The sequence below is a fragment of the Musa acuminata genome, chromosome BXJ2-6, assembly GCF_036884655.1.
Source record: "Musa acuminata AAA Group cultivar baxijiao chromosome BXJ2-6, Cavendish_Baxijiao_AAA, whole genome shotgun sequence".
NCBI classification, from domain to species: domain Eukaryota; kingdom Viridiplantae; phylum Streptophyta; class Magnoliopsida; order Zingiberales; family Musaceae; genus Musa; species Musa acuminata.
In genome coordinates this window covers 38,416,912-38,441,820 of record NC_088343.1, presented here as the reverse complement: position 1 = coordinate 38,441,820, position 24,909 = coordinate 38,416,912, and the positions used below count along the sequence as shown (strand labels likewise).

General features: G+C 39.5%; 3 protein-coding genes and 1 pseudogene across 4 annotated transcripts; 1 reads left to right on the top strand and 3 right to left on the bottom strand.

Annotated features, from left to right (window-relative positions):
* Window positions 1–2,817: 2,817 nt before the first annotated feature.
* On the top strand, window positions 2,818–3,659 carry LOC135615489 (glucan endo-1,3-beta-D-glucosidase-like). 2 transcript variants are annotated; one of them, XM_065114054.1, is made up of 3 exons: window positions 2,818–3,138; window positions 3,194–3,440; window positions 3,525–3,659. In XM_065114054.1, exons 1-3 carry the CDS (start codon window positions 3,040–3,042, stop codon window positions 3,554–3,556), a joined length of 378 nt encoding a protein of 125 aa, XP_064970126.1. In that variant the 5' UTR covers window positions 2,818–3,039; the 3' UTR covers window positions 3,557–3,659. The 2 variants fall into 2 exon arrangements, with proteins under 2 accessions (XP_064970126.1, XP_064970127.1); XM_065114055.1 differs by having other exon boundaries at window positions 2,828–3,138; window positions 3,206–3,440.
* On the bottom strand, window positions 3,554–7,160 carry LOC135586646 (probable receptor-like protein kinase At2g42960; annotated as a pseudogene).
* Window positions 7,161–7,300: 140 nt separating this feature from the next.
* LOC103989206 (S-adenosyl-L-methionine-dependent uroporphyrinogen III methyltransferase, chloroplastic) lies at window positions 7,301–11,446 on the bottom strand. The gene is made up of 6 exons (XM_009408001.3): window positions 10,658–11,446; window positions 10,443–10,520; window positions 9,489–9,558; window positions 9,338–9,407; window positions 8,019–8,226; window positions 7,301–7,902 (listed from the first exon to the last, which is right to left on the bottom strand). Exons 1-6 carry the CDS (start codon window positions 11,240–11,242, stop codon window positions 7,696–7,698), a joined length of 1,218 nt encoding a protein of 405 aa, XP_009406276.2. The 5' UTR covers window positions 11,243–11,446; the 3' UTR covers window positions 7,301–7,695.
* A 710-nt stretch (window positions 11,447–12,156) lies between these two features.
* On the bottom strand, window positions 12,157–24,539 carry LOC135615488 (protein REDUCED WALL ACETYLATION 3-like). Its single transcript, XM_065114053.1, has 17 exons — window positions 24,332–24,539; window positions 24,183–24,249; window positions 21,459–21,550; window positions 20,608–20,745; window positions 20,459–20,515; window positions 20,302–20,374; window positions 19,221–19,379; window positions 16,184–16,333; window positions 15,835–16,090; window positions 15,641–15,762; window positions 15,375–15,461; window positions 15,201–15,289; window positions 15,052–15,114; window positions 14,907–14,963; window positions 12,829–12,925; window positions 12,590–12,748; window positions 12,157–12,514 (listed from the first exon to the last, which is right to left on the bottom strand). Exons 2-17 carry the CDS (start codon window positions 24,213–24,215, stop codon window positions 12,509–12,511), a joined length of 1,638 nt encoding a protein of 545 aa, XP_064970125.1. The 5' UTR covers window positions 24,216–24,249; window positions 24,332–24,539; the 3' UTR covers window positions 12,157–12,508.
* Window positions 24,540–24,909: the final 370 nt, after the last annotated feature.

Sequence of the window (24,909 nt, the reverse complement as noted above, 5' to 3'; positions counted from 1 at the left end):
TGAAAAAATATCAACTACACCCAGCACGACCAAAGCATCCTCTTTTGCTTGATTTGTCCCCTTATGAAAAATCAAAAAAATAATTAAAATACTATTTGATCATTTTCTAATACGAGTTATAATAATCAAAATTCTAAAATAAACATTGTGTCGGATACATAATCCCGTAGTGTAATGGTGAGCAAATAATATAGCATGACGACGATGACAATTAGCTTCGATGACCCATAGACCGTAGTAAACAAACGGTATCGACGAGGAGAAGGATGCAAGGGTTGTGGTGGTGGTGCTCCCTCTATTACGTCTCTACGACAAGAACCCATGAACCTATGCAAAATATATTTATCTAGGATATGAAAAAAAAATGAAGTGCCTCATACGACAAACGACTAAGGCATCTTATTGATACGTGATGCATTCGTTCAAAATAAAAGAAATATTTGAAACACCCAACTTGACTTGTAAGTCACATATGTGTTTCTACAATAACTACAATAATGTATTCCTATAAGATTAAAAAAAAAATCCGAAACACCTAACACGATTAAAGCATCTCTTCTATACGTGATGCATCCTACGAAGATAAAAAAACATCCAAAGTACTCGACTCGACTACAGTTTACCTTTTGTATGTGGTGCATCCACCTAAAATGAAAAAAAAAAATCTAATATGTCTGACATGACCAAAACATTTTGATGCATTCATCAAGAATAAGAAAATAACCTAGATACTACTTAATTTTTTAATCCAAGTAATAATAGTTAAGGTAAAAAATATATATATTGTGCTATGGGGACAAGCAACCCTTATCCTTAATCACAATTATTCAAATTGTATGATCATTAATTTTAATCAATCTTACACTAAACTCAGACAGGAATCAATGCATCATTGTTTTGTAGGGATGAACCGAAACAAAATACAAGATACACATATTTTCTATCCTTCGATAAAATTGGAATACTAAGATATAAGATACAATCATGTTTGTCAAAATAAAAATCCCTCCCTCCCTCCCAACCAATCAAATCTCTTTTCCTCCTTTAGACATTACAACACTCGAAGAACAGATGTCAATACTCTCTCCTCGCTCTTGTTTCTTGATTAAACACTATGAAGAGTTGGTGGAGGGACCAAAATGGATGAGGCAATATGGAATCCAAGTTAAACTTCCAGACAACATCAAAACAACACATTCCGAGTTTGTTCCCATGCAAATGTGCTCTCTTCCATAGCTGCATCTCTTCCAATATATAGATATAGAGCGAGCTTAATGTGCAGCAATTATAGCATCCAAGAGAAGCACAACGGATACAGGACGTACGCGACCAACAGCAAATGGTTTCTCTTCAGAATCTAACTACGACGCGGCCTTGTAATCGACGTGTCGATCGCATGTCGCGATACACCAAACGAGCGTCTCACTCATAGGCGGAACCCGAAGCGAAGGTAGAAGAAGCAGAGCGTGGCGACGACGGCAACGGCCTCGACGACCCAGAGAACGTAGTAGGCGGCTGCGTCGAGTAGGAGAAGGAGGCGAGGGGCGGGGTGGCGGTGCTGCCTCCATCGCCTCCATGCCGCCGAGAAGACGCGGACCCTGTGCCTCCACCCACCCTCTTTCCCGGTGGTCATCGCCACCGTTCTCTTCCTTAACCACTCTCGTTTCCTCCCTGCCATCGATCTCACAACGAAGGCCTGCGTCTCTCTTCCTAAGGCTTTCATATACCAGCAGCGAATGGAAGGCGACAGGAAGGTGAGAGAGAGAGCGACTGATGAGAAATAGACATGTAGTCTCACGCGGTTGTCTATGGGACTCTCTATTTCTCGTCAACACCGTCATTTGGATTCTTCTTCACCATGAATGGAAGTTCGGTCCACCTCGATGGTCTGATGGGTGCCGGGTGGGGTTACGTGATGGAATGCGATTCGCGGAGGGGAGAAGATTAGGTGAGGGACGGAAGGAAGTGGTCAAAAAGAGCTCGAAAGGAAGAGAGAGCGTCACGAACTCGTCGTGGCAACGGGTGGTCGACCGATCGCATCAGAGGAGGAGAAGAAGAGGAGGAAAACAAAAGTACTGGTGATCGAGTGAAGGTCAGAATTCCACTTCGTGAATTGTTATACAGCCCGAAGTAGACGACCAGTCGCAAGATGACACCAAAAATGGAGCTTACGGTCGACGATGACACATGAACAAGTTAGGTTTCAGTGGAAACCCAACGTTCTCACAATATCAACGTTCAAATAATGTTCTGTGGTCAAATCAGTAGAGATCACTATGTTCTCCCACTTCAAATTCTTTTTCTTCTTATTATAACTTTTTTAAATCAAGAAATTTAATCTCTCAAAAATTATTTATAAATTATATTTTTATATATTTTTTAGAAATTCTTGGGACCTCCCAATCGAGTCAGGTTGGTGCTATGCTCATTTCATTTAGTAGTTGGCTCGATCACTCCCAAGTTTGCATAAAATATTTAATTTCGTTTCTCTTCACGTCGTCAACTCTACTGATGAAAATATCGTACGTACTCAATGATAAATCGAAATGAGATAGAGTCTGTACATGTTCAATGATAAACCCTATAGTATTTTCATAAGTAGAATCAATGACGTAAGAAAAAAATAAGATTAAATATTTTATTTTTATCTGATATCAATATAATATTTAAAAATATAAATATTAAAATATTTAAAAAATTTAATTATAAAAAATATATAATTAATCTACTCGATGTCACCTGAAACGTGCGAATCGAGTGACATAATGACTCAATCTGCAGCTACTCCTGCACTAAATATGGTGGCGTCTTCACACCATAACGGCGTCGCCAAGGCGGCGCATTTCTCGTCTCTCTCGGAGACGCCGCCGCTTCGTCTTCCCTGTTCCCCCTCCGCGCCGAGACAAATGGTGGAGAATATAGCCGTTGCAGACTCTTACCGTTTCGCTTCCGCCACCGTCACCCTTTAAATCCCCTCCCCCTCTCTTCTTCCTCACCTCACCCAAAGCAAATCAAGAGCCCTTCCCCCCTGCGCTGGCCATGGCTCCGAGAGCAGAATCCACCTTCCTCTCCCTCCCTGCTCTCTACCTCGCTCTCCTACTCCTCCTCTCTGTGCCTCTCGCGCGGGCGCAGGGACAGGTAAATTCCGGAACCACTCACCCATTCAGCAGCGGCTAGATTGATTGCTTCCTAGTGCTGTTCGCAGAAAACATGGTGCGTGGCGAAGCCTTCTTCCGACGAAGCCACCCTCACCGCGAACCTGAACTACGCCTGCTCTCAAGTGGACTGCAGCATCCTGCAGCGGGGGTGCGCATGTTTCTACCCAGACAACCTCATCTCCCACGCCTCCATCGCCATGAACCTCTACTACCAGTCCAGGGGCCGGAACTACTGGAACTGCTACTTCAAGAACTCGGCCCTCGTCGTGACGACCGACCCCAGTGAGTGCGCTCGCGTCGTCTTCTTCTCATGAGCAGCTTCTTCATCTGCAGCACTTACGCCCGTTTGACCCATCGCTTTTGCAGGTTTCGGTAACTGCGTCTACGAATACATCTGAAGAGTGACCGAGTTCTCATGCCTGATGAGTCCAAAACTTACATTACATGTTCCTTCTCTGTTTTCTCCTCAGCAAAATATACATATATAATGGATCTTCTGAATCGTCTCTTCTTCTCGATGCTTAGTCACTCAAACTGTTGCTCTTCTTCATAGATTCAATCTCCATGTTTCTTGAATGGCTCCGTCGGCTTTGCCGATCCTACTCAGTGGAGAACATAAGTGGTCATCAGTGATTCATTCTGCCATGGAACCTATAAACTGAAAGAAGATGAAAGATTTAAACTGACTTCATCTGCTTCTAGCATTCGAACAACCTGACCCATGTTGGGTCTCTTGCTAGAGTCAGGATCGACACATCTCAGAGGGTTTAGCCTCTGAGATTTGGATCCACCACCTCCTCTGTTCTCCTATTCCCGACCATCTGTTTAAGCCACTCCACAAGATTCACCTGTTAAATAAAATGCACAGAGACGACGACATTGCCATGATCAGAGCAGGAGAAACAACACCCACCAAGGAATTCGAAAGAACTCTTGTACCTCGTTTGCAGGCCTGCCATGATCTATGGGTTCCCTGCCACTCACAGTTTCCAGTAACAGCACTCCGAAACTGTAAACATCGCTCTTCTCGTTCACCAGTCCGGTATTAGCGTATTCAGGAGCCACATACCTGAAGTGAGAAGAGAATTTTTAAGTATGGATTGTTCTTTGGATCTAAGTAAGGCACAGAGAAGAAGACGTCAATGCACCCAAATGTTCCCATCACTCTGGTAGTAAGGTGGCTTTTGCCTGAACCCAAGAGCTTAGCCAATCCGAAGTCAGAGATCTTTGCATCATATTCTGCATCGATCAAGATGTTACTTGATTTTATATCGCGGTGCACAACCTTCGGTTCGACGGCTTCATGCAAATAGGCGAGTCTGCAAGCCATACAATTGCCCGAATTCGATCAACAACCATTAATATTTGTGTCGATGCGAAGTCACAGACTTACCCCTTTGCAGTGCCGACGATAACCTTCATGCGATTCTCCCAACTAAGAACACCGTGTTGTTGCAAAGCTCCATGAAGCCATTGCTCCAAGTTTCCATTGGTGACATACTCGTACACAAGCATCCTACACATGTTAGGAGTTCATTAGTGTGCCATACTTCTTCGTCTCCGATTAATCGTGCATTTATCAGACCAGTTTAACAAGTAAAAATAAGATTTCTAAAAGCATAGTTAAATCTATTTCTTCACCTGTGAGTTCCTTCGATGCAGTAACCCAAAAGCCTGACCAGATTCTTGTGCCGGACATGGCCAATAGCTTCCGCTTCCGCTCTGAATTCCTTCTCTGCTTGTCCCCTGGAAATCCCAAATCGAGCATAGAATAATTAGCTGATAATTCTGAAAGCACAATGTCTGTGATCAGTGTTAAGTCAGTAACTTACAGATTGTTCAGAAGCCTCTTGACTGCAACTTCAGTGCCATTAACAAGACGACCTCGATAAACGACTCCATATCCACCCTCCCCAGTCACGTTCTCCTTGGAGAAACGATCCGTCGCATTCTCCAGATCCCGTAGAGTAAACCAGTGACCCCATCCCAGATGTGAGAACTCCGGCAAACCGATCAAAGGAGACGCAGAAACAAGGCTGTATGGTGAATGTGGTCTTCTAGCATGTCCTGAACTACCTTCGTCACCAGAATATGAACTTGCGTCCCTGTCATTGTGGTGAATTGAGCTGCATTGGCTCATGTTGTCAGCATCACTAGACATCATCGTCTTGTCGGAGTCATAGGAGGAGAAGCAATGCGTCTGATGCTCATGAGGAGTCTGAGCGACACTCTGTGGTCCAACTCTGTCTACTGTAATTTCCTTGGAGACACTGGGGATTTGAGATACCGGGAGTTCGTCGAAGCTCCTTGATGTCTTCTGGCGAGATGTGACCCATACGGACAGGATGGAGAGGATGAACACAATCAATACACCAACGGAGATGCCAATCACAACCCAAACTCTCAGGCCAAAGACTGGTGTCTTCTCCCATAATTCAGCATTTAGAGAATTAACAGGCCACATTTCCCTTCCTGGAACAAAGAGCGTGATGTTATCTTTCCATGAACCCTAAATCACCTTCCTTTTCCCCCAAATGCATACGATGCAAGCCAAACTCAGAATTTTATATCTAAATTCATGACATTTTTCGGTCGAAAACATAACTCAAATCTGCAGCACCAAAAAAAGAATTCATTGCCAGTGAATCACCAAAACCGAGGCTTTTCGATGGAACATCGGCAATACATCGGTTTCGTCCTTCAAAATCCGAAATTGCTGATCACGTAACAGATCCTAAAAAAAGTAGACGAGAAAGAGACGTACCAATTTTGATGGCCTAATCTTGAAGATGCTTCGGTGACCAAGTGAAGGGCTTTCCAGCCCACAGGGGGGTTCCTTAAAGAAGCCGACGGAGTAAAACTGGGAAGAAAAGATGCGAGCGAAGAATCGAAGAACCAAAGCAAATGTGAGAAGCAAAGAGTAGCTCTGTGAAGATTCGAGAAGAATTACAAGTGAGTTGGATTTAGATCTATGGAAAGAATGATTGTAAGAACTAAATGGAGTCCAAATCAATCCAATAAGTATTTCCTACCCTAAAGGAATCAATCCTCAGGATTTTTTTCTTTCAATCAAGTTTCCCTTTACTCGAAAGGAAGGTGAGGCGAGACGAAGAAGAACTATTTCCCCTTGAGCTTCGAGGTTGGTGTCTTCTCTTCTCATCTCTTTGTGGTCTTAAAGCTGAAGGGAGAGAGAGAAAGCAAGCTCGGCAAAGCCGTGAGAACGGAAGAGAGCAGTAGAGGGAAAGCAAGCGAGAGAAGGGTGCAGGGTTGTCTTCCAAAGCAGAGGAATGCATGGGAGGCAATCCCGATACGGAAAGACCCCTGCACTAATATGGGATTAATGGGAGAAGATGCAGATGAGAATGAGGAGGTTCGAGAGAGAAAGACGACGAGAGGACAAAAGACTCCAAATCCAGCTTGCTGCCTGGCGTAACTCCACATTTACAATTTTGTCGTCCCTCCTGCAAGCTTGCCTTGTGATAATACCATTAGCACGAGGAAGACCTTTCAACAATTACCATGAAGAAGATGCATCGATCTCTCTCTCTCTCTCTCTCTCTCTCTCTCTGCTCGACATGAACTGTGCACACCTCCATTGCCGAAGCCTTTGAATGGTTATTACAGTCTGTCATTCCACAAACCTGTGGAAAAACTGTGGGTGGTATGATTACTTATGATGGTCCATCGTCTTCTTGCACTCTGGTCACATGCTCCCCACGTCGACGCCATTAGAGAGCTGCAGCTCTCGTGACAAAAGAATGGAAAGGATCAGGTGAATCATATGAACCACACGCTAGATTTCACGTACATTCTCGCTGTAGGTGAGGTTGAATGGCGACCTCCTCTACCGCAGGATTTGACTGCATGCCCGTTTCACCGCCAAGTTTTTCTGGATTCCCCTTCGTCATTGATGTGCTCCTTTTGATGGTTTCACTCTCATGTCATGTACAGGGAGAGAGGAACAAAAGTGTCCTTATGCGAGGAGGCGTCACGAGCTTCCTTTGGGCTCCTGCAGTCAATGCATCTACCATTGATCTGCCTCTTCCCGCTACTCTCGACCTGGCAAAGGAGAACATACTGCATCATTGTTTATATTTGACAGTAAATATGAGAGCATTTCTCCAAGAATGATTTCTTCTCTGTAAGCCTCAAATTTTCTTCAATAAATAAGAGTGATACATTTTGCAGTGTCTTATCCAAGAATTTTTTTTTTTTTCTCTATCTAAGCCCCCAAATTTTCTAAAAAAAAAAAGAAATAAAAATCACTCGTCACCAACATCGGAAATGGCACTCAGCTATCACTCAAAATGAAGAAATACAGTAGAATTCAGCTCATTTATCTGTTAAAAATGGCCGATTACAATGTTGATGAATGTACTAAAAGAAACTCTTGAGGTGCCTTCTCCATCTTGATGATGAACTATCTTTTCTCGGCATCCTAACACGGTCACTTGGATGGGCATGATGCTTTGAAGAGGGAGCATAGAAGAGCCATCACACCAATTTATTGCTTTGAAGAGGGAGCATAGAAGAGTCATCACACAATGTTTTCAGAGTTCCAAATCTGTGAAAAAGACGAAGCTATTCCTATTTCCGCATCTTCTCCGAGGGAAATGACAGTTTCTTCAGAAGATTGAGGCCAAAATGGTGATAGGCTCACGACCTTGCCGATGATAATTAGAGTTGGGGAAATTAACTCTGCTAGTCTAACCTCATTTGCAAGATTATTCAGCATGGAAAATACCTGTGATAAAGGACAATAATCTATTTACCATTGGAAGATACCTTCAGCACAAATCAAATTTTTAGTAATCTTATAAACTGAATTTATTGTTTCAATGGAACTACTAGAGCACTTACCATTCGCTGCTGAGGTGTAGTACCTCGTTCCACTGCAACAGCTGGAGTATTTGGCGGTAACCCATGATTTATCAATTTTGAAGAAAGAGCTGATAGGGTCGATAAACCCATGTAGACAACCAAAGTAGATTCAGGGTCAGCAGCACTTTCTGCGACATATAAAGGATCTGTACCTCCATTCCTCGAATGCCCAGTCAGAAATCTAACACTGCAGTAAAGAACAAACATTAAGAATACGAACATAATTTATGAAATGGATAAAACTAGCTAGAGCAGTAACTGATGACAAAACCTGCATTACTAAACAAAAGGTGTTTATGGGGAAAACTAATTCATCAAATTGCAAATAACAAAAAACTACATTACTAGTTTATGTTTGCTTTGTCAGTGGTTAAACTAATGAAAAACTTTATCCACATAAAAAATTCATGACAACCAGAATGATATGGACATACTACATTTGGAGCCTATGCAGATCAATTTGATTTGCAATTTGTATAGTATGGACTATGGAGTTTAATAAAAGTCAAACACAAATTCAGTGATCACCATGTAAAGTTTCTTCCAGAAATGAAAATTTGAATGAATAAAGGTCTTTAAAACTTTATCTGCTTATTCTATGGCCAAATCAGCACGATGATATCTCGAACTTAAAACGAGTAAATGAGAACTATTGTTGGGTCAAGAGTTTCCTTTTTCTTTCCTTTCATGAGTTTAAATCAAAGGAGAGAAACCAAAGTACATCTGAATACATGATTAGACTAATAGTAAAACAGTCAAAAAAACAATTGCAAATTCAAGAGGCACAGTTGAGGCATCAGAGCCCTTAGCAGATGTATCAAATTTGGCCATTGCAACCCGTTGCGACTGATTAAGGTCCTCAAAATTAACTATATTACCATGCAACATCATTAGCCATTAACTAAGTGTGGCAGCATAATGAAATCTACAGGAATGAAATCAATAACCTAGGCCTTAACAAAAAATAATAGGAGATATGTTTGTAAAAAAAGGGATTTGATAATCATAATTTTCACTTCAAAAAATATTCACAAGTTGGTTCCAGAGGTGAACAGGTCACTGTAAACGGCACCAGAAAGACAGGCGTCCATGAAAAACTAACACGATTCTACCACAACTAACAATTGATCCATTCAAGATGAGACTTCATTCGCTATATTTTGGTTACAAAGAGGTGCAAAGCATCCAACGATAACATGTCCAGCCCTCCGGAAAAACGAAGCTAATAGAATTCAGCAGGAAACATGCAATTGCATTTAATCATTCAAATGAATCATTCTGGGTAAAGTTACACTTACCTATTTGCAACACCTCTGTGTGTGAGTGGAATTCCAAGCTCTGCGGCTATTCCAGAAGCAGAAGTTATTCCTGAATAAATGACAATATAATCACACATGGTCAACAAATTTAATTCATATAAACAGTTAGTTGAGTTAGAAGTTTCCATACCTGGAATAACCTTGACACTGATTCCTTGTTGCTGTAAAAAATCCATTTCCTCTCCACCTCTACCAAATATCTAAAATAAAATGTACAATCAGCAATCATTGCTGTGACAAACTTAAAGCCCAATCCACAGCAAGAGAAGTTAAGGATTATAAGTTTGTGCAAGAAACAAGTCTGAATCAGCAGTTGGCAGTGTTTCTTAACCTTAGGTATGGACATGCTCTGATTTCTGACAGAAGCACTTTTTCTCCATTTCTCTTTTAAAGAAGCTAGGTGGAGGAAGTTGCTTGTGTGACAAAAAAAAATGACTTGCATCAGGTGTCTTAAGTATCAGTTAGCTGTGGGCTTTTCCTACCAAGATAATAGATAGCTGACAGTTGAAACTCCATCCCTACATATATGACAGTCATTCTGTTTTCATTTCTCTCAATCTAGCTTCAACTATGTTAGTTTCGACTTTTGCAGCGTAATAATATATCAACCAACATATACATCCTATAAAAGATTTAACATAGCATCATGAAGCATGTACAATTTTTTTTTGCAAAAATCCCTTCATATTTTCATGAACATCACCAAGTTGAAATAAGGTGTCCTGAGGTAACATTTACATTTATCCTATTCAGTTTTAATTGGATAATCAGAGATGATCTGCAAGGTAAGAATCAAAGAGAAAAGGGGATGTTGTAACTTTTTTTCTATATCCATAATTTTGGCCTCTCAAAACATTGCAGGATTAGGATCACATCAGACGACTCCAACATGAATATACTTGGAATAAGCACAGATATACTTGGAACAGTCTGATATAAACTAGTGATCACCAACATCACTATCAATATCCATGCACTTAAACTAAATACTAAAATGAAATAAAATTCCTTTGATGTTCTTTAAATGGTCCAGATATAGCTTACCCTAATCCTTCACAACGAGTAAAATGCAGAGAAAACTCACCAGAGGATCTCCTCCTTTCAGTCTCACCACATTGGCACCTGCCTCAGCGAAGCTCAGAAGCAGCTCATGAATCTCCTCCTACAGTAATAAGCAAAGAAGTAAAGAACATCCGAGACCAGTGAAAATGATACACATTTGATCGGTCACTAATTGCAACCGGTAGAATACAGTGTGAGCTGAGAAGAAGGATCTTCCATTCAAAAGCAGTGACGAACCTGAGTTCGACTGTGGTACCCGGCAGTCTTTCCGACATAGAGCAATCTAGCATCAGCTCTGACCAAACCCAGCACATCATTGGACACCAACCGATCATAGAGGATGAGATCGGCCTTCTCAATCGCTCGCACCGCCTTAAGCGTCAGCAGGTCCGGATCCCCCGGCCCCGTCCCCACCAGCGCGACGCTCCCCGGCCTAGCACTACCGCCGCCGCCGCCGCCAGCCTGCCTGGCGGCCCTGAGAGCTTCGAGGAGCTTCTTGAGCTCAGGCAACTGAAGGGCGATCTCGTTCTCCCTGTCGTCAACGCTGCTGGAATGGCATTGGGCGGAGAAAGGCGAAGAAGACGAGGCGGGTTCGTAGACCCAGCTATCTCGTCGGTACCTGGCAGCGGAGTGCGCCTCGGTGAAGGGCGAGGAAGCGGATGAGGAGCAGACGGCGGGGCAACGGGAGGGGCGGATGTTGAAGGAGAGGGGAAAGGGGGGAGGAGGGGATTTGGGCGAGGGATGAGATTTGGAAGAGGAGAAGCGCTGTGGATTCGTTGCGAAGGAGGAGGAAGCGGCGGCGGAGGCGGAAGCTAAAGCCATTGCGGTCGTTGCGCTGAGTAGGGAAGGATGGGGAGGTGTTAAGAAGCTGTGGTTTTCTTTGATCCAACGGCGGCACCACAAAGTAGACGAATTTAGAAGGCAGAAAGGGGAAGCGAAAACGGAGTAAGCAAGCGCGGGCACGAAAGGGGTTGCTCGCTCTTTGGTGGCGTCCAAGGGGCGGAGGACCAGGGGACTCGATTGCGCCTCCTGAGAAGGATGAGAGGTCCAGGTTCAATGCACAAGTATCTGTATATATTAATTAGAAGAACATGGGCACATCTCCCTAAGTCGAAGACGTCAGTCAAATTGGCTTTTCTTAATGGGATTGGGCTGCTTGCGAAGGTAATGATGGCTAATGTGCCTCGCCATTCCCGTACAGTTACACGCGTATGCTGGAAAGACTTAACCAGGAAGAATGGGACTGGAGTGATGGGCTGTACGCTTTCTGGGATCGAACTGGTTCACGTCGGATCTAACCGGAGTCAACAAAAACTATGCTTCATGCGAATTTACTCTACTAGCCAACCAGGAAATGAAGAAGGCTCCGGTGAGACAGACTCGAGTCATTCGACGCGCGAAACTCAACTTAGGCTCCGGCTGGCTGGACCCTGTGAGCTCCGAGACTTGACACCTTAAATGAACTCCTCTCCACAGAGTTTGATCACGACGAGATCAAGAGAAAACGAAGTTTTCGTCTGTTTCTCTTCATCATCCGAACAACAGGAGGTGAAACTTTTTCGACTACAAAACCTCTAATCAAACGTGTTCTGTGAAGAACACCAGATTCCTCGTATAACCTTTACAATGCTGGCCTTTGTTCTAATTCAAATCTCCAGGTATTTTACATCTATTAACAGTATTAGTAGTCTACGAGCAACGTGCCATAATTCATTGGCCAAATAGTCACTGACACATGAAAAGAAGCCTTTCTTTCAGGCGCTTTCTGTAATAACAATGTAGAATCAATGAAACAATGACAAAAAAGTATCCAATTATTACAGGGAATGGTATTACAGGGGATGGATGCTCATTCAGTGTCATCCATATAATATACAACTTAAGATTCCTTCATATCAAACTGCCACTAACCTCTCTATGATCCTATTTCAATAACTGCACGCCAATCAGACGGTTGATTTAAGACATAAAAGCATGATTATGTCCAAAAAAACAGTGTATAGCGGATGTTGTGACCAACAGGAGTTGTCTTCTTAACCCAATCATGATAATTTTTCAGCTGATCAGAAAAACCTCATGGAACTAACGTCATCCCTGTTACCAAGATCAATCATTAAAATGCAATAATTCCTCAAAAGGTTACCGGATAACAGAAAACTAACGTCATACCGATATTCCAGGAATGTGAAGAAAAACCAATGAGATGAAATACAAGCAGACGCAAATGATCGCTCCAGAAATAAAATTATGGGAGAGACGTTTACTGTCTTTACTAGGGATAAAGGTTGCTTTCAATAAATTTGTCAGATCAAATATTCTGTATGATATCTGCAAGAACGATAAATTTCAAATATTTCAGTCAAATTTATTGATGGAGTTTTTGCACACTTGATGTGAAATTGACTTACAAAGAGGTAAATTGCCGTAGTAAGTAGGAAATTGAGCAAAGGGTAACTTGGAATGAAACAAAGTAGCCATTTGGGCTGACCATTTGGCATGCTCGACCTGTATATCCATGAAAGACAGGCATTGAAGTTTGTTAGGACCTGTAATTCCTGGCTAATTCAATTATGGAACATGTTTCAAGAGTCAAGCTGCAATAAGACAGCTTCACAAAATTCTGCACCAAAATTTATTTTATAGTCAACTCCAGCCAGCAAGTGACAGACTTATAGCACAATAGGTGTACTCTGGTTTTGATTATTCAAGGTAACACAAATACTTATCATGATTAATGAAGCAACACACAAAAACAACAAAACAGTAAAGTCCTAACTATTAATGAAGCAACACACGGATCTACTACACATATAATTGTTCCTTATTATCTCTAAGTTCATGAGAACAAGACTGAATATAAATTGCCAATCTAGCCTCTGTTTCATATTACCAATGATGATTTCATTATAAACTATATGACAGAAGAATAACTACTAAAATAGAAGTAGAGAAGGGTGGGTCAGGTAAGCAATTGTGTGCTGGAGAAATAATATAATTGCACAACAGTGGGACTACTATAAAACAAACTAGAGTGAAGACATGAAATGAAATAAGAGATCAAGTGCATATGGGTATGTACTGCCTCCCCTAAGGATCAAATACAGACACTGCTTCTTTTCTGGAATATCATATCTATTATACAATCATGAGAATTGAAAAAGGAGGAATGTGTGTTAATGTAGAATAATGTTGGATAGAAGAAATCTAAGAATTACATTCAAAGCAGGCACCTATCCGAAAAGAAAAACCAAAGCAAATACACCAAGGGAGCACATATGGGACTTCTGGAAGGATAAAATCTGTGAGAATTTGGACAGAAATCATAAGAATGAAACTAAGTTTCAGCTAACTGGCAAGAAGCTCTATTACTGGCTCAGGTTGCAGAAATAAGTATTCAGCCATAAGACTGGCTAGCTGTCTACAAGATAGACTGATCAAATAATGGAAGTTAATACCTATATTTTCCACTAATGGTGATGCTTGTTCTACGAATTGACTGGGTTCACTGATGCTTGTATTACCAAATGACTGGATTCAGCCATGCAAGCTTTGTGCCAAAGTGAGCCAAAAGCCAGAATCTCAGGCCAAGCGATGGTCACCCAAGATTATCAAGTCCTTAAGGATCCTAGACAGTCTCTTTGTTGTTGCATAGAGTAGATTTAGCTGGACCATTCCCCAGTCAGACTCAAAAGGCCTTATGCAGTAAGCTTAAGCCTGACCAGTCAATGAGGTGAAAGTAGGTCAGGTAAAATCCATGCTAAGGCACTTTCATATCCACATGAAGCCGGATACTGTTTCACGTATGTATGCCCTTTATATATCTGTATTCATATACATATTCTGGAACCCTAACACTTCCAGATATGAATCCAATTCTATCTGCATCTAGAAATCCAAAAATAATAGAAGAAAAGTGATATTCGATTGATTTTCCAGATCTGGATGAATTTATGTTTTCTCATTCTTCTTCTTTCCACACAATTGCTATAAAATTTTGACAATATGTCTGATACATTATCTTAGTTATTTCTTAAAGATATATACAATTCATATGGTTTCATATCTATATATCAACCTTAAATCCTCGAATCCATAACCATACCTGTACCATATACACAAATACAGTTAAAGAATATAGTATGTCTGATATCCATACCCAAGTTTACATGTGCTAATTAGAAGTGGATACCATTTTTTTTTTCTAATACCCAGTTCCTATCCAACGACAGAGAAGCCAAAACCACCCATATCCTGTCCTATCAAGTTTTCTATAAGCAATTTTCTAGCTCATTCAAAATTATTCAGTTAAAACATAGTGAGGTCAAAGAACATGAATGTCAACTGAAAGATCTCATAAGCTCATTGCTAAAGTGTATTAAAACATCGAGTCCTATGCAGTTATATCCTTGTTGGTGTGTCAAATTGTAAAGTTGGAGAACACTCAAAATATTCTAGTCAAAACGAATCAGGATTGAAGTTATCATACCTCAGCCAAATATGGATCTGAGAGATATAAGTCTCTAGTGTGATCTTACCAAGCCACCTGGTAAAGAGAGAAGAAATGGTTAAAAAGAATGCTTTCAGACGCAAATATCTTGAAAGCAAACCTCAGAGCAAATGATGCAACTTACGCAAAGAGAGAGAGGGAGTAACTGCGAAGCTGCTGGGTAAAGTTCCGCAGGCAAATATAAACACTGGAATTAACCAAAACCAAGGTTATAATCTCTTTTAAGGCAATAATTTATAAATTCAAATTTATTTTAGATAAGCCTATACGCACGTGATTGGGATCCATGACGTGTATGGATGAAGTTTGTTGTAGGTAATTTTATCTAGTTTGTAGATGTATTCATACCATAAACAACCAACCTGCAAGAATTAAAAGGATTTGTCCTTAATCACTGTAGATTCTGCAAGTCATCCTACCAAATTAAAGTAAATGCTCATGACTCACCAACAAGGAAATAGAAACTATGCTTGTTTTAATAGACAGTTTCCTTTTAGTATCAGATTCTTCAAGCTTTTCCATCCATCTTTCAGCCTGTCATGGACTTGAAAATATGAGCAGCTGAAGAAAACAGAAAACAGATGAACATTCAAAATTGCAAGTGAGAGTAATCCATGAGCATACTAAAACCAATACCATAAAGATACTTCCATGAACGAATTAGAAAAAACTATTAATAAACATAAAACATTACAAATATTCAAGAAACTTACGGTTGGATGGTAATATGCATATAACATTCCAACGATCCAAATATAGCGATCAAGGCCAGATCTGAAGTGCCACTCATGTAAGAGTGGTAAATTTGCTTTTTTAGGATCTGGATCTTTGTATCCTGCATCAGAAAACCTTAGAAAAATTGCAAGGTTTGAGTGTCAGAAAATAGGCATAGTTAAAAGTTACTAACCTATCAAGAACGTGAAAGGAGTCCACAGGAGATCAAACACCCCAGGAACTTCCCAGATTAAGATCACCACCAGAAAGCAACATATTATCTTGATGGTCATTACAGGTGCAATCTCATTATACTTGTTAAAGATGCCAAGTGCTCCATAAACCATGAGAGTAAAAAGTGTGTGCATTGGACAGATATAGTACAGGGTGTAATCATTGTTCAGGACAAGGCAGCAAAATGACACAAAGATATTTAGCCTCCACATCATCTGCGCTTTGATATATAAACATTGTGCTTCCAGATTAGTAAGAGAAAAAATTGATAACATAAAGTATCAAGGGATTGGAACTGAAGCAGGCACCTGAGCAAACCGAGCAAGGCTGAAATCCTTACGCACGTAATAGTAAGAGAAATTCCCAAAGCCAGTCATCCACACATAAGCAGCAATGAACACTCGTATTGCATTGTACATTTCAGTGGCAGCAAAGTAGTGGTACATTAAGAACAGAACCTGGAAAGAAGATGGTTAGATGAGCATGCTAATACAGAGAAGTTCTCTAAAAAAATATGCTAATACTAAGATGTGACGTATCAAATATTACTGTCTAAACCAAGGTTCGTAATTTCGTACTTTACCGAAGTATTGAGTTCAACTCGGTATGATATGATACGAGTATGCTGAGCGATACACTCTAGCATACCGCTCGGTATATATATAAATAAATAAATAAACATATATAATAATAAGTAAAAAAAAAAAAAAAGGGACGACATCACATCGTTTCTTCTCCCCACGTGCGGAGAAGAAAACCTCGAAGCCTTGGCAACGTCGTCGAGGTTTCTTCGTGGGAAGTTTCTTCTCCCCGCGAAGCCTTGGCGACGTCGCCGAGGTTTCTTCTCCCCATGCCGAGGCTTCTTCTTCCCGCGCGAATTAGGAGAAGTCACCGACGACGCCGAGGCCTCATCGCCTCAACGACAGACTATTACTGAAATAAGAAAATAACACTACTCAGACCTTAAGAAGATACAATCATCAAACAAAGAGACTCATCAAAACACAAAAGCATAAGATTTTTTATGGGAAATTACTTGACATAAAAAATTAATATACAGTAACTAAAAGGTATGTTCCAGAGTTATATCTCCATATCATAACTAAATAGGCTTTTCTCCAGACATGGCATGCTATGAAAAGTATTGATCTATTGGAATAACTTAACATTCTTATGGTTCAGTTTCGACATCGGGACTTTTCATCCAACTGGATCTGTGTCATGTGTTATTGTGAAGTGGATCCATTACTTAACCAAACTAGGTCAAGCCCTGCATAACTTTTCCCAGCTACTGACTATCCATTTAAAGAATTTGCTCCTTCAAGTGGCATCCGGATTAATAATAAGGTCTCAGCCTCTGAAATCAAACTTGTAATAGTGAATCATAGATCCAAATGAGAAAATGGTTCTTTTGACATGGAGAAGGAACTTGAACCATGATGTTGCCATACCATTTTTCATTTGCCATAGCAGATGTGTCACCATCGGAAATATGTTAGAAACTAATGTGCATATGTGCCACACACTCTTTGAACATTTCACAAATGAGTATATGAAATCTGTCATAAGCAAGGTTTTTAATTTCGATGTATACCGCCCAATATGGGTGGTACGTATCAGTCCGAGAGCTTCTTGGCATGCGGACTGCCTGCTACCGGGCAGTACCAAGGTTTTGACCCCGTATCATGAGATACGAGGCTGTACCGGGCAGTAATGGTCGAAATCCGACTTATACCGGGTGGTAACGGTTGAAACCGACCATCACCGACCTATATCAAGTTTCAAACAGTCAACTTAACCATTGGAGGCATCCTAAAGGGTTTTTAAACCCTTTCCTCCCCCCTCTTTCAATTCATTTCACTCTTTCTATTTTTCAAGTATTTTCATAGAGTTTTCAGCTATTTTAGGCGTATCGTCGATATGCCTCGGTACATACTATACTGAGCAAGGCTCGGTACGCTGTTACGGACCAAAATTATGAACTTGGGTCATAAGTATTATTTACATCATCAAATCTTTAGTGTTCATTTAATTCAAAACTACTAAGTGAAGTCCCCAGAACTGACATTCTAAGGCGGCAACCAGAATAGAAATTCATATTGCAAATGTCTTTAATTACCAAAGCATTTAATCTTGGCCTTTCTCCTCCAAGCATTTAAAAGGCCTCAAACATAGAATTACCCCAAGGTCTGCCACATTTTCCAGAGTATTAAAGTTTTTAACCACAATGGAAACTTTGCATCCCTTGCACATCAAGATAATAACTATGCTTATCTCTCTTCTATATAGCTCTGCTTTCTTATGTTGTAAGCAAGTTTCAATTTTTTCTCCAGCTAGTGCTGGTGATGTTTCACCTAACAGGATAGGGCCTGTGCCAGCGAGCACCAGGCAATTTCATGCCATGCTGTCACAATGACAATAACACCCAAAAGGTGTGTCACACACCCTCAGTACAGTTGAATATGTGCAGATAATCATGCCAGCACACAGTCGAAGTTCATAGCTGCTGAAAGTCAGAATGGTGGCACTAGGCACACTCACAAAGTTACTGTTATTTTGGGTTTGTACTTCAAATGCACTTTTCATGCTGAGGAATATATCTTGCTCAATGCTTAACACATGTTAGATAGTCAAGGGCTGCATAGCCACATACAGTGGATACATTTTTCAAAAAAGAAAATCTCTAACTTGTCACCTGAAAATAATTCATTTCATCTAAATGTCCTTCTGGATTCTGCAGTAGAACCGCATGAGAAGGGGGAAATATCACTTAAGTAATGAGGTAGAAATTATAAGAATGACTCGTCCATTAGGATATTTGAGACAATGAAACAGTTTGATCATATATTAAACTTGGAACTGTATACTTCTCCACAATGGACAAGTTTTTAACCTTTCTTATCAGAATGCCATGTATTAGTATTCCACATATTCTGTTGCAAATAGTTGACCATGACAAAAAAAATTAAATTTATATGCTAGAGTATTCACCATACAGTAAGAACAATATACTAGTCAGTTATTTTCTGAGCAAAGATTTGCAATTAATTAATAGAACAGAGTCAAAGACAATAAATAAGTTTTTTTTAACTAAAAACATATTTTATTTTCAAAGTGATATAAAAGTGGAACATAAAATTTCCAACTTAGGTTTAAACAGTGACAGGTCGAAAGACGATAAATTGCAACGATAATCCAGGTTAGGAACCATTCATCATCATATTAAGATTTATCTAAGAGATCATAACATGTATTTTCCAATACATAATTACCACCTACGGTCTCATGCTATGGAGATCACTTAAAACTAAAATTTAGCATATAAGAAGTAGAAAATTAACAGACCTGCATCCATCCTTTCCATTCCTCAGTTTGATGACGATTCAGGAACAGTATGGATTTCCCCGTGAAAGCTGATTTGTCAAGGTGCTTTTTTAAAGAAGTCAAGGCTGAAGCTATTATAAGAATAATATAGAGAAAAAGAAATAGGTCCCGGCTGTACGACTGGCAAAAGCAAAACAAGTAAATCAGAAAAAAAGTAATCAGCAAAAATCTAGAAATTCATTACACAATTTAATCAGCAAAACATAAACAAGTAAAAAATATTTGACATTTGTTCATTATATCACATGCTAAAACAATAACCAGACAGGAAAACCATACAGCCTGATGCAGGTAAAATTGGAGAGACAGTTGAAAGAAAAAATATTACAAAAAGTAACCTTAAGTTGGAAAAAAGGGTACCGAAGAATTGTTATATCTGAAACAACCATAGCTACAAGTGAACCATAGTTTTAAAGTTTTAAGTGATCTTCAAAGCATTACATGTAAAGCTGCCCTAATTATTCTTGAAGCCAACTTTTGAGTTTATTCTTTTCTTTAAACCAGGCCTATGAAAAGCAGGAACACAAAAAATTATTTATTCTAGTAGCCTCTCATCAATTGCAGAAGTAAAGAATGATCAAGAATTGGAATGAAGTGCTTTTATGAAAGAATGTTCTTATCTATAACAAATCTTTCTCATGCATCATGAATCTACTGCAGATGTCTGAACACAATATGTTCTCCAATATCAATATCACAATCACATTTCTTAATTCTCAGATCAACCAGATCACATAGAAAATAGTATAAACTATAAACTTTAATCAATGAAACATAAATGAGCTTTGAAATACTGGACACGATATTTTGGGAACCCATTTCATATAGTTTTCAGTACATGCAATATTAATTATGAACTACAAAATTGGTCCAAGACAGATTCCAGAAATGAAAATTCACTTTGTTTATAGTTTATACAGAACTTATATATTAACCAAACACTTCAAGATAATTTAAAATTCACACAAAAATAAAAAATAATAAATCATCATTTAGCAGGTATGCAACATTAGGAAAACAAATCAAAGCACAAGGCAAGAACCTTGGTGGACTGTGAAAACAGATTTGTCCGGTCACAAATGTAGAAGTAAACAAGAATTGCCCCAAATTCCGACCTGCATGATATTAACCAAATAATCAGGGTTGAATAGTCATACTTACCAAACCTACCAAACAAGTATATCATAAAGGCATCTTACATGGATCTCAACACTGCTCGATGTTCAAGCAAGAAAGACTCGTCCATTGATATAAACCTAGAATATGTATCAATTCCAAAACATATCAATGATTTAGTGAAACATACAGAATGATGAACCACACCATCTTTCATGAATCTTCCAACAACCTGATCAAATTTGCTCGGACTGATGCATTATGAAATCTTGTAGATGATGATCTTGATAAGCCTCGTTCAAGCAAAGTAGCCCGATCATCTTCCTCGGCTGCTTCTTTATCCAGGTCAACCAGATTTACATCTGAATGGCTGAAGAACACAATATAATGTTGCTGAGAGGCATATAGGACTCTGAACTTATAGATCAGTTATGCATGCTAATAACTTATGTAAAAGAATAGGAAGGTGCATGTAAGCTGAGGACATTCCAAACAATTTTATGATATGAAGCTTCTTTTCATATATATCAATTTATCCTAAACAAGGTCCACCCGTAGTTGATTTGTTAAAGTATTGTTTCTCAAGAATAGGAAGAAAATACTAGAACATCTGAGTCCATGTCACTTTCTCAGTTGACAAGATTGCTCTGCTCATGAGTTTTACAAACTTAATATATTTTATCCTGCACTAGATGTCATAAGCCATTCTATTGATGGTAAGAAACTCAATGCATTCAAATGCAGCACATTTGTTCTAATGTATCATGAGTTATAAATTTGAAAAACATCTCCAGACACATTCTAGTTAGGCAATTAACAAAAGTAAAATTGCTCTTACATAATCAAGTAACTAAATGCATCCAAAGTTGCAACCTATAACTGTTGCAAATTGCACTTAAGAAATTTAGCATCAGTGATAATGAAATTGTTTTTATCTGAGTACTTCCTTATCCACAAGATAATGTTTAACATAAACTGCTTTGACTCCATAAGCCACTAAACAAATGTGTCTTTCATCTAGTAGAGTGAAACACGTGCTTCAGGAATAAAAAAATTAATCATATTCCAGAATAGATATCTTACACTTTTGTAAGAGAGGAAGACCTTCGGTACTCCAATATTTCTGAATATAACCATGCAATAAAAACAGGGAAAAAGCCAAGCAAGAATGACACCTGCAATTAAACATATGAGAGAAGACAAACATCACTTTAAATAACATGCCACTTAGAAATACTTGAAAAAAAAAAAAACCAGTTGGATATTACAAGAAATATTGTGGAGCAGAAAAAGAAATCATGTAAAATTTCAACCACAAGGCTAAATTAGGGTTCCCCTAATTTTCTTATTCATCATCAAATATAGCAAATGCATAACTTCATTTCCTGATAATTTTAAGTCCAATAGCAGTAAAAAATATTAAAACTATTTCAACAATAAGTTTCAATGTATTAGATAAGTATCTTAAAGGTATCAGGTATCCACATACATTGGGAGCAAAAATATAGTTACTTAGAGGCTCTGTTATGGCAGGGTTGAGGCCTTATTCCTTGTTGGATGACTGGGGCCTAAGGAGGATCACTAAGACTAAGAGGGTAATGTCTCACAAAATGATTGTGGATTTAAAAGATGCTAAACTTTTGTACATAACTTCTGTTTAGCAAACAAAAAACAAGTTCTCAGCAATATTTGAGTTTCCTTGTGGGAAAGCTTCAAATGTTGCTATAATGATTAAAATGCTCCAACTTTTTCAACCAAAAGAGATTTCTTTTACCTCCACATGCACAAAGCTTACTGTTAAAATAAATATCCTCCATTAGATGGAGAAGATTACTTCATCTCCAAATTTGAGCATCCTTTACATGCTAAATAGCTTAGTTAGGCAAAACCGGCATATATAACAAAAAAAGGATGTCCCAAAAAATATGCAACATGGTTCTGGAAACTATATGACCAGTTAGCAAAATATGCAAAATGGTTACTATAATTAATCTAGTAATTGTATTATATTCACTAGACCTCCACACTGGTAATTTATGGTTAGCTGATCATAGCAGACATAAAAATCACAATAACATACATATTTTAACTTTCTTTGTAGTGAATAATTGTTAAAAAAAATGAATGCATGCAAGCCACAGAAGATTGTTGAGTTTTCAAGAGAAAAATAAGTAATAGAAATTAACAAACAACAAATAAGCATGAGAAAAGGGAAAAATTAATGCATCATGTCCTTTCATTAAAATTATCCATCCTTCACAAACCCATAAAATATTCCATCCAGCAAGGAATCAAATATACTTGTTGGACTGGTATGTACCGTAGGTATTTATTGTTTCAACTATGGTATGCAGTACCGAATGGTACTGCTCGGTACGGGCGGTACGTACCGGTCCGACGGCATACCGGTACGCGGACCGCCAGGTACCAGACGGAACGTGCTACAGTACTACAGTATTACACTGTAGTAGTGCTACAGTGCTACAGTAAAGAAGAAAATATATAAAACTGTTCGATACGTCCTGGTGTACCGCTCAGTACACCCTGGTGTACTGCTCGGTACGCCGGTACCATACCATACCGAGCCAACCTCGAAATACCGGTATGATACGGTATTGCATACCTTGGTTTCAACCAAGAACCATTATCAGATCATACAAGCATGCATCAAACACTATTTACTATTTATTAATATTTTAGTCATTTCATGTTGTACAAGTCGGTCTAACTCCTGGAATATAGGTACTACACTGATCCAACCAATTGTTGAAACCAACACATGACCAAGATTTAACTCCTTACCATATAGTTCCTTAACAATGTCCCAATAATTGTTTCAGGATAGGGATATTTCTTTTCTAAATATTGTTCCTAATCACACCCCACAAATGGCCAGTGATCCACACAATCACCCATAGTGTCCCCTGATCACAAAGGAGTACATGCCAATCTGATCTGGTATCATCTTTTACAACCGAGATATCATCTAAAGAACTATCCAAGTGACACTTCATGATCTTTCATTACCACAAGTGTCTACATAAGTTTTTGTGCAGACTAAAAAAGGACGAATATGGGCAATCATGTAAAGTCTCTTAATACTTGGTAGACACTTCCTAAATCTTACCATGTATTGGCAAGGAACCCTCACTAAGATTTTCATATTTTTCTTTGATACGTGGAAAAAATATCAATCACAACCACAACTAAAGAAAATAGCCTGCTCTTTGAACGTGGGTTGGCTTTTCACAGTCACTAGATCAAAAAGTTCGAAGGATATACAATTATACATCATGTCACAAAAATTTGCATACTTGCATTTAAACACACAGGTTTCTCATGTGCATACACCAACAATTGGAAACAACTCAATCCACAATATGAATAGGCTCTATTCATCCGATGCATTCAAGTAACATGCTAGTAAAACTCATGATCAACTCAAGTTCTTTGCTGAACCAGCATCAGATGATAGAAATAGACAACTAATAAAGCACATAATTAAACTGAGGGTCGACACCAAACTTCTCAAGCTTTCTCAAAAAGGTTAGATCTAACTATCTCTCCGCAATACGTCAGCTTACTAATCATACTAATGCCCAAACCACTGCGAGCATTTCTGACACCGGAATTTCCAAGATTCGCCAAAGCAACAGCTCACCCAAGAATCCATGAAACACTTACAAAGTATCCCGACGAATTTGAAACCCCAAAAAGAACCACCAAAGAGTCCATGGAACCCTTACAACAGATCCCTACGAATCTGGGCCCCTAGAACCAACAAAAGAGCACCAAGATTCCACGTACCTGACCGGCGGTCACTGGACCGGAGACCACCATCTTCCACCACAACCGAACCGAGCCCCGAAACAAACTGCAAGAAACGACGGGATCAAGAACCAAATAGATCCGCGAATTAAGAGAATCAAAGAAGATCAAGCGACAGATACGCCTACCTTCTCTTCGGGATTCAGAGGTGGATCTTCATCAACATGGGAGGCTCCGGAGAATTGGAAGCGCCAAAGCGGCCACGGATCTGAAGCAACCGATGATGGGCACGAGACAGAGTCAGAGAGTGGGTGGAGGGATTATAATCGTACGACTACAGGAGAGAAGTCGCCCTCGCACGGGTTCGAGTATGGGGAGCGGTTGGTGAATACGGAGAAGAGTCGGAGCCAGAGTTGGTGATGGTTGCTTGCCTTCTCTCCTCCGTCAAATCATTGTTTTATTATTATGTCCTATATTTCTCATAAAAACAAAGGGTTAGTAAGAGAAATTTGATAGCAAAAGTACATATGCGTCGAACACGAATCGTCCGGTCGCCATCGGGCGACAGGTTGTAGCTATGGGCCCACTTCGGCTCCATGATAAGCAACTCCGGTTTGACTTAGCTGCCTGTCTCGAGCCAGACACGGAGGTATTGCTTACTCAGTAGTTCTGTAGTTAGTACATTATACGTATATATACTCTTCTAATGAAATAAAATCACATCCACACTAATCATATGGATCAAAATATTATTATGTGCATGATC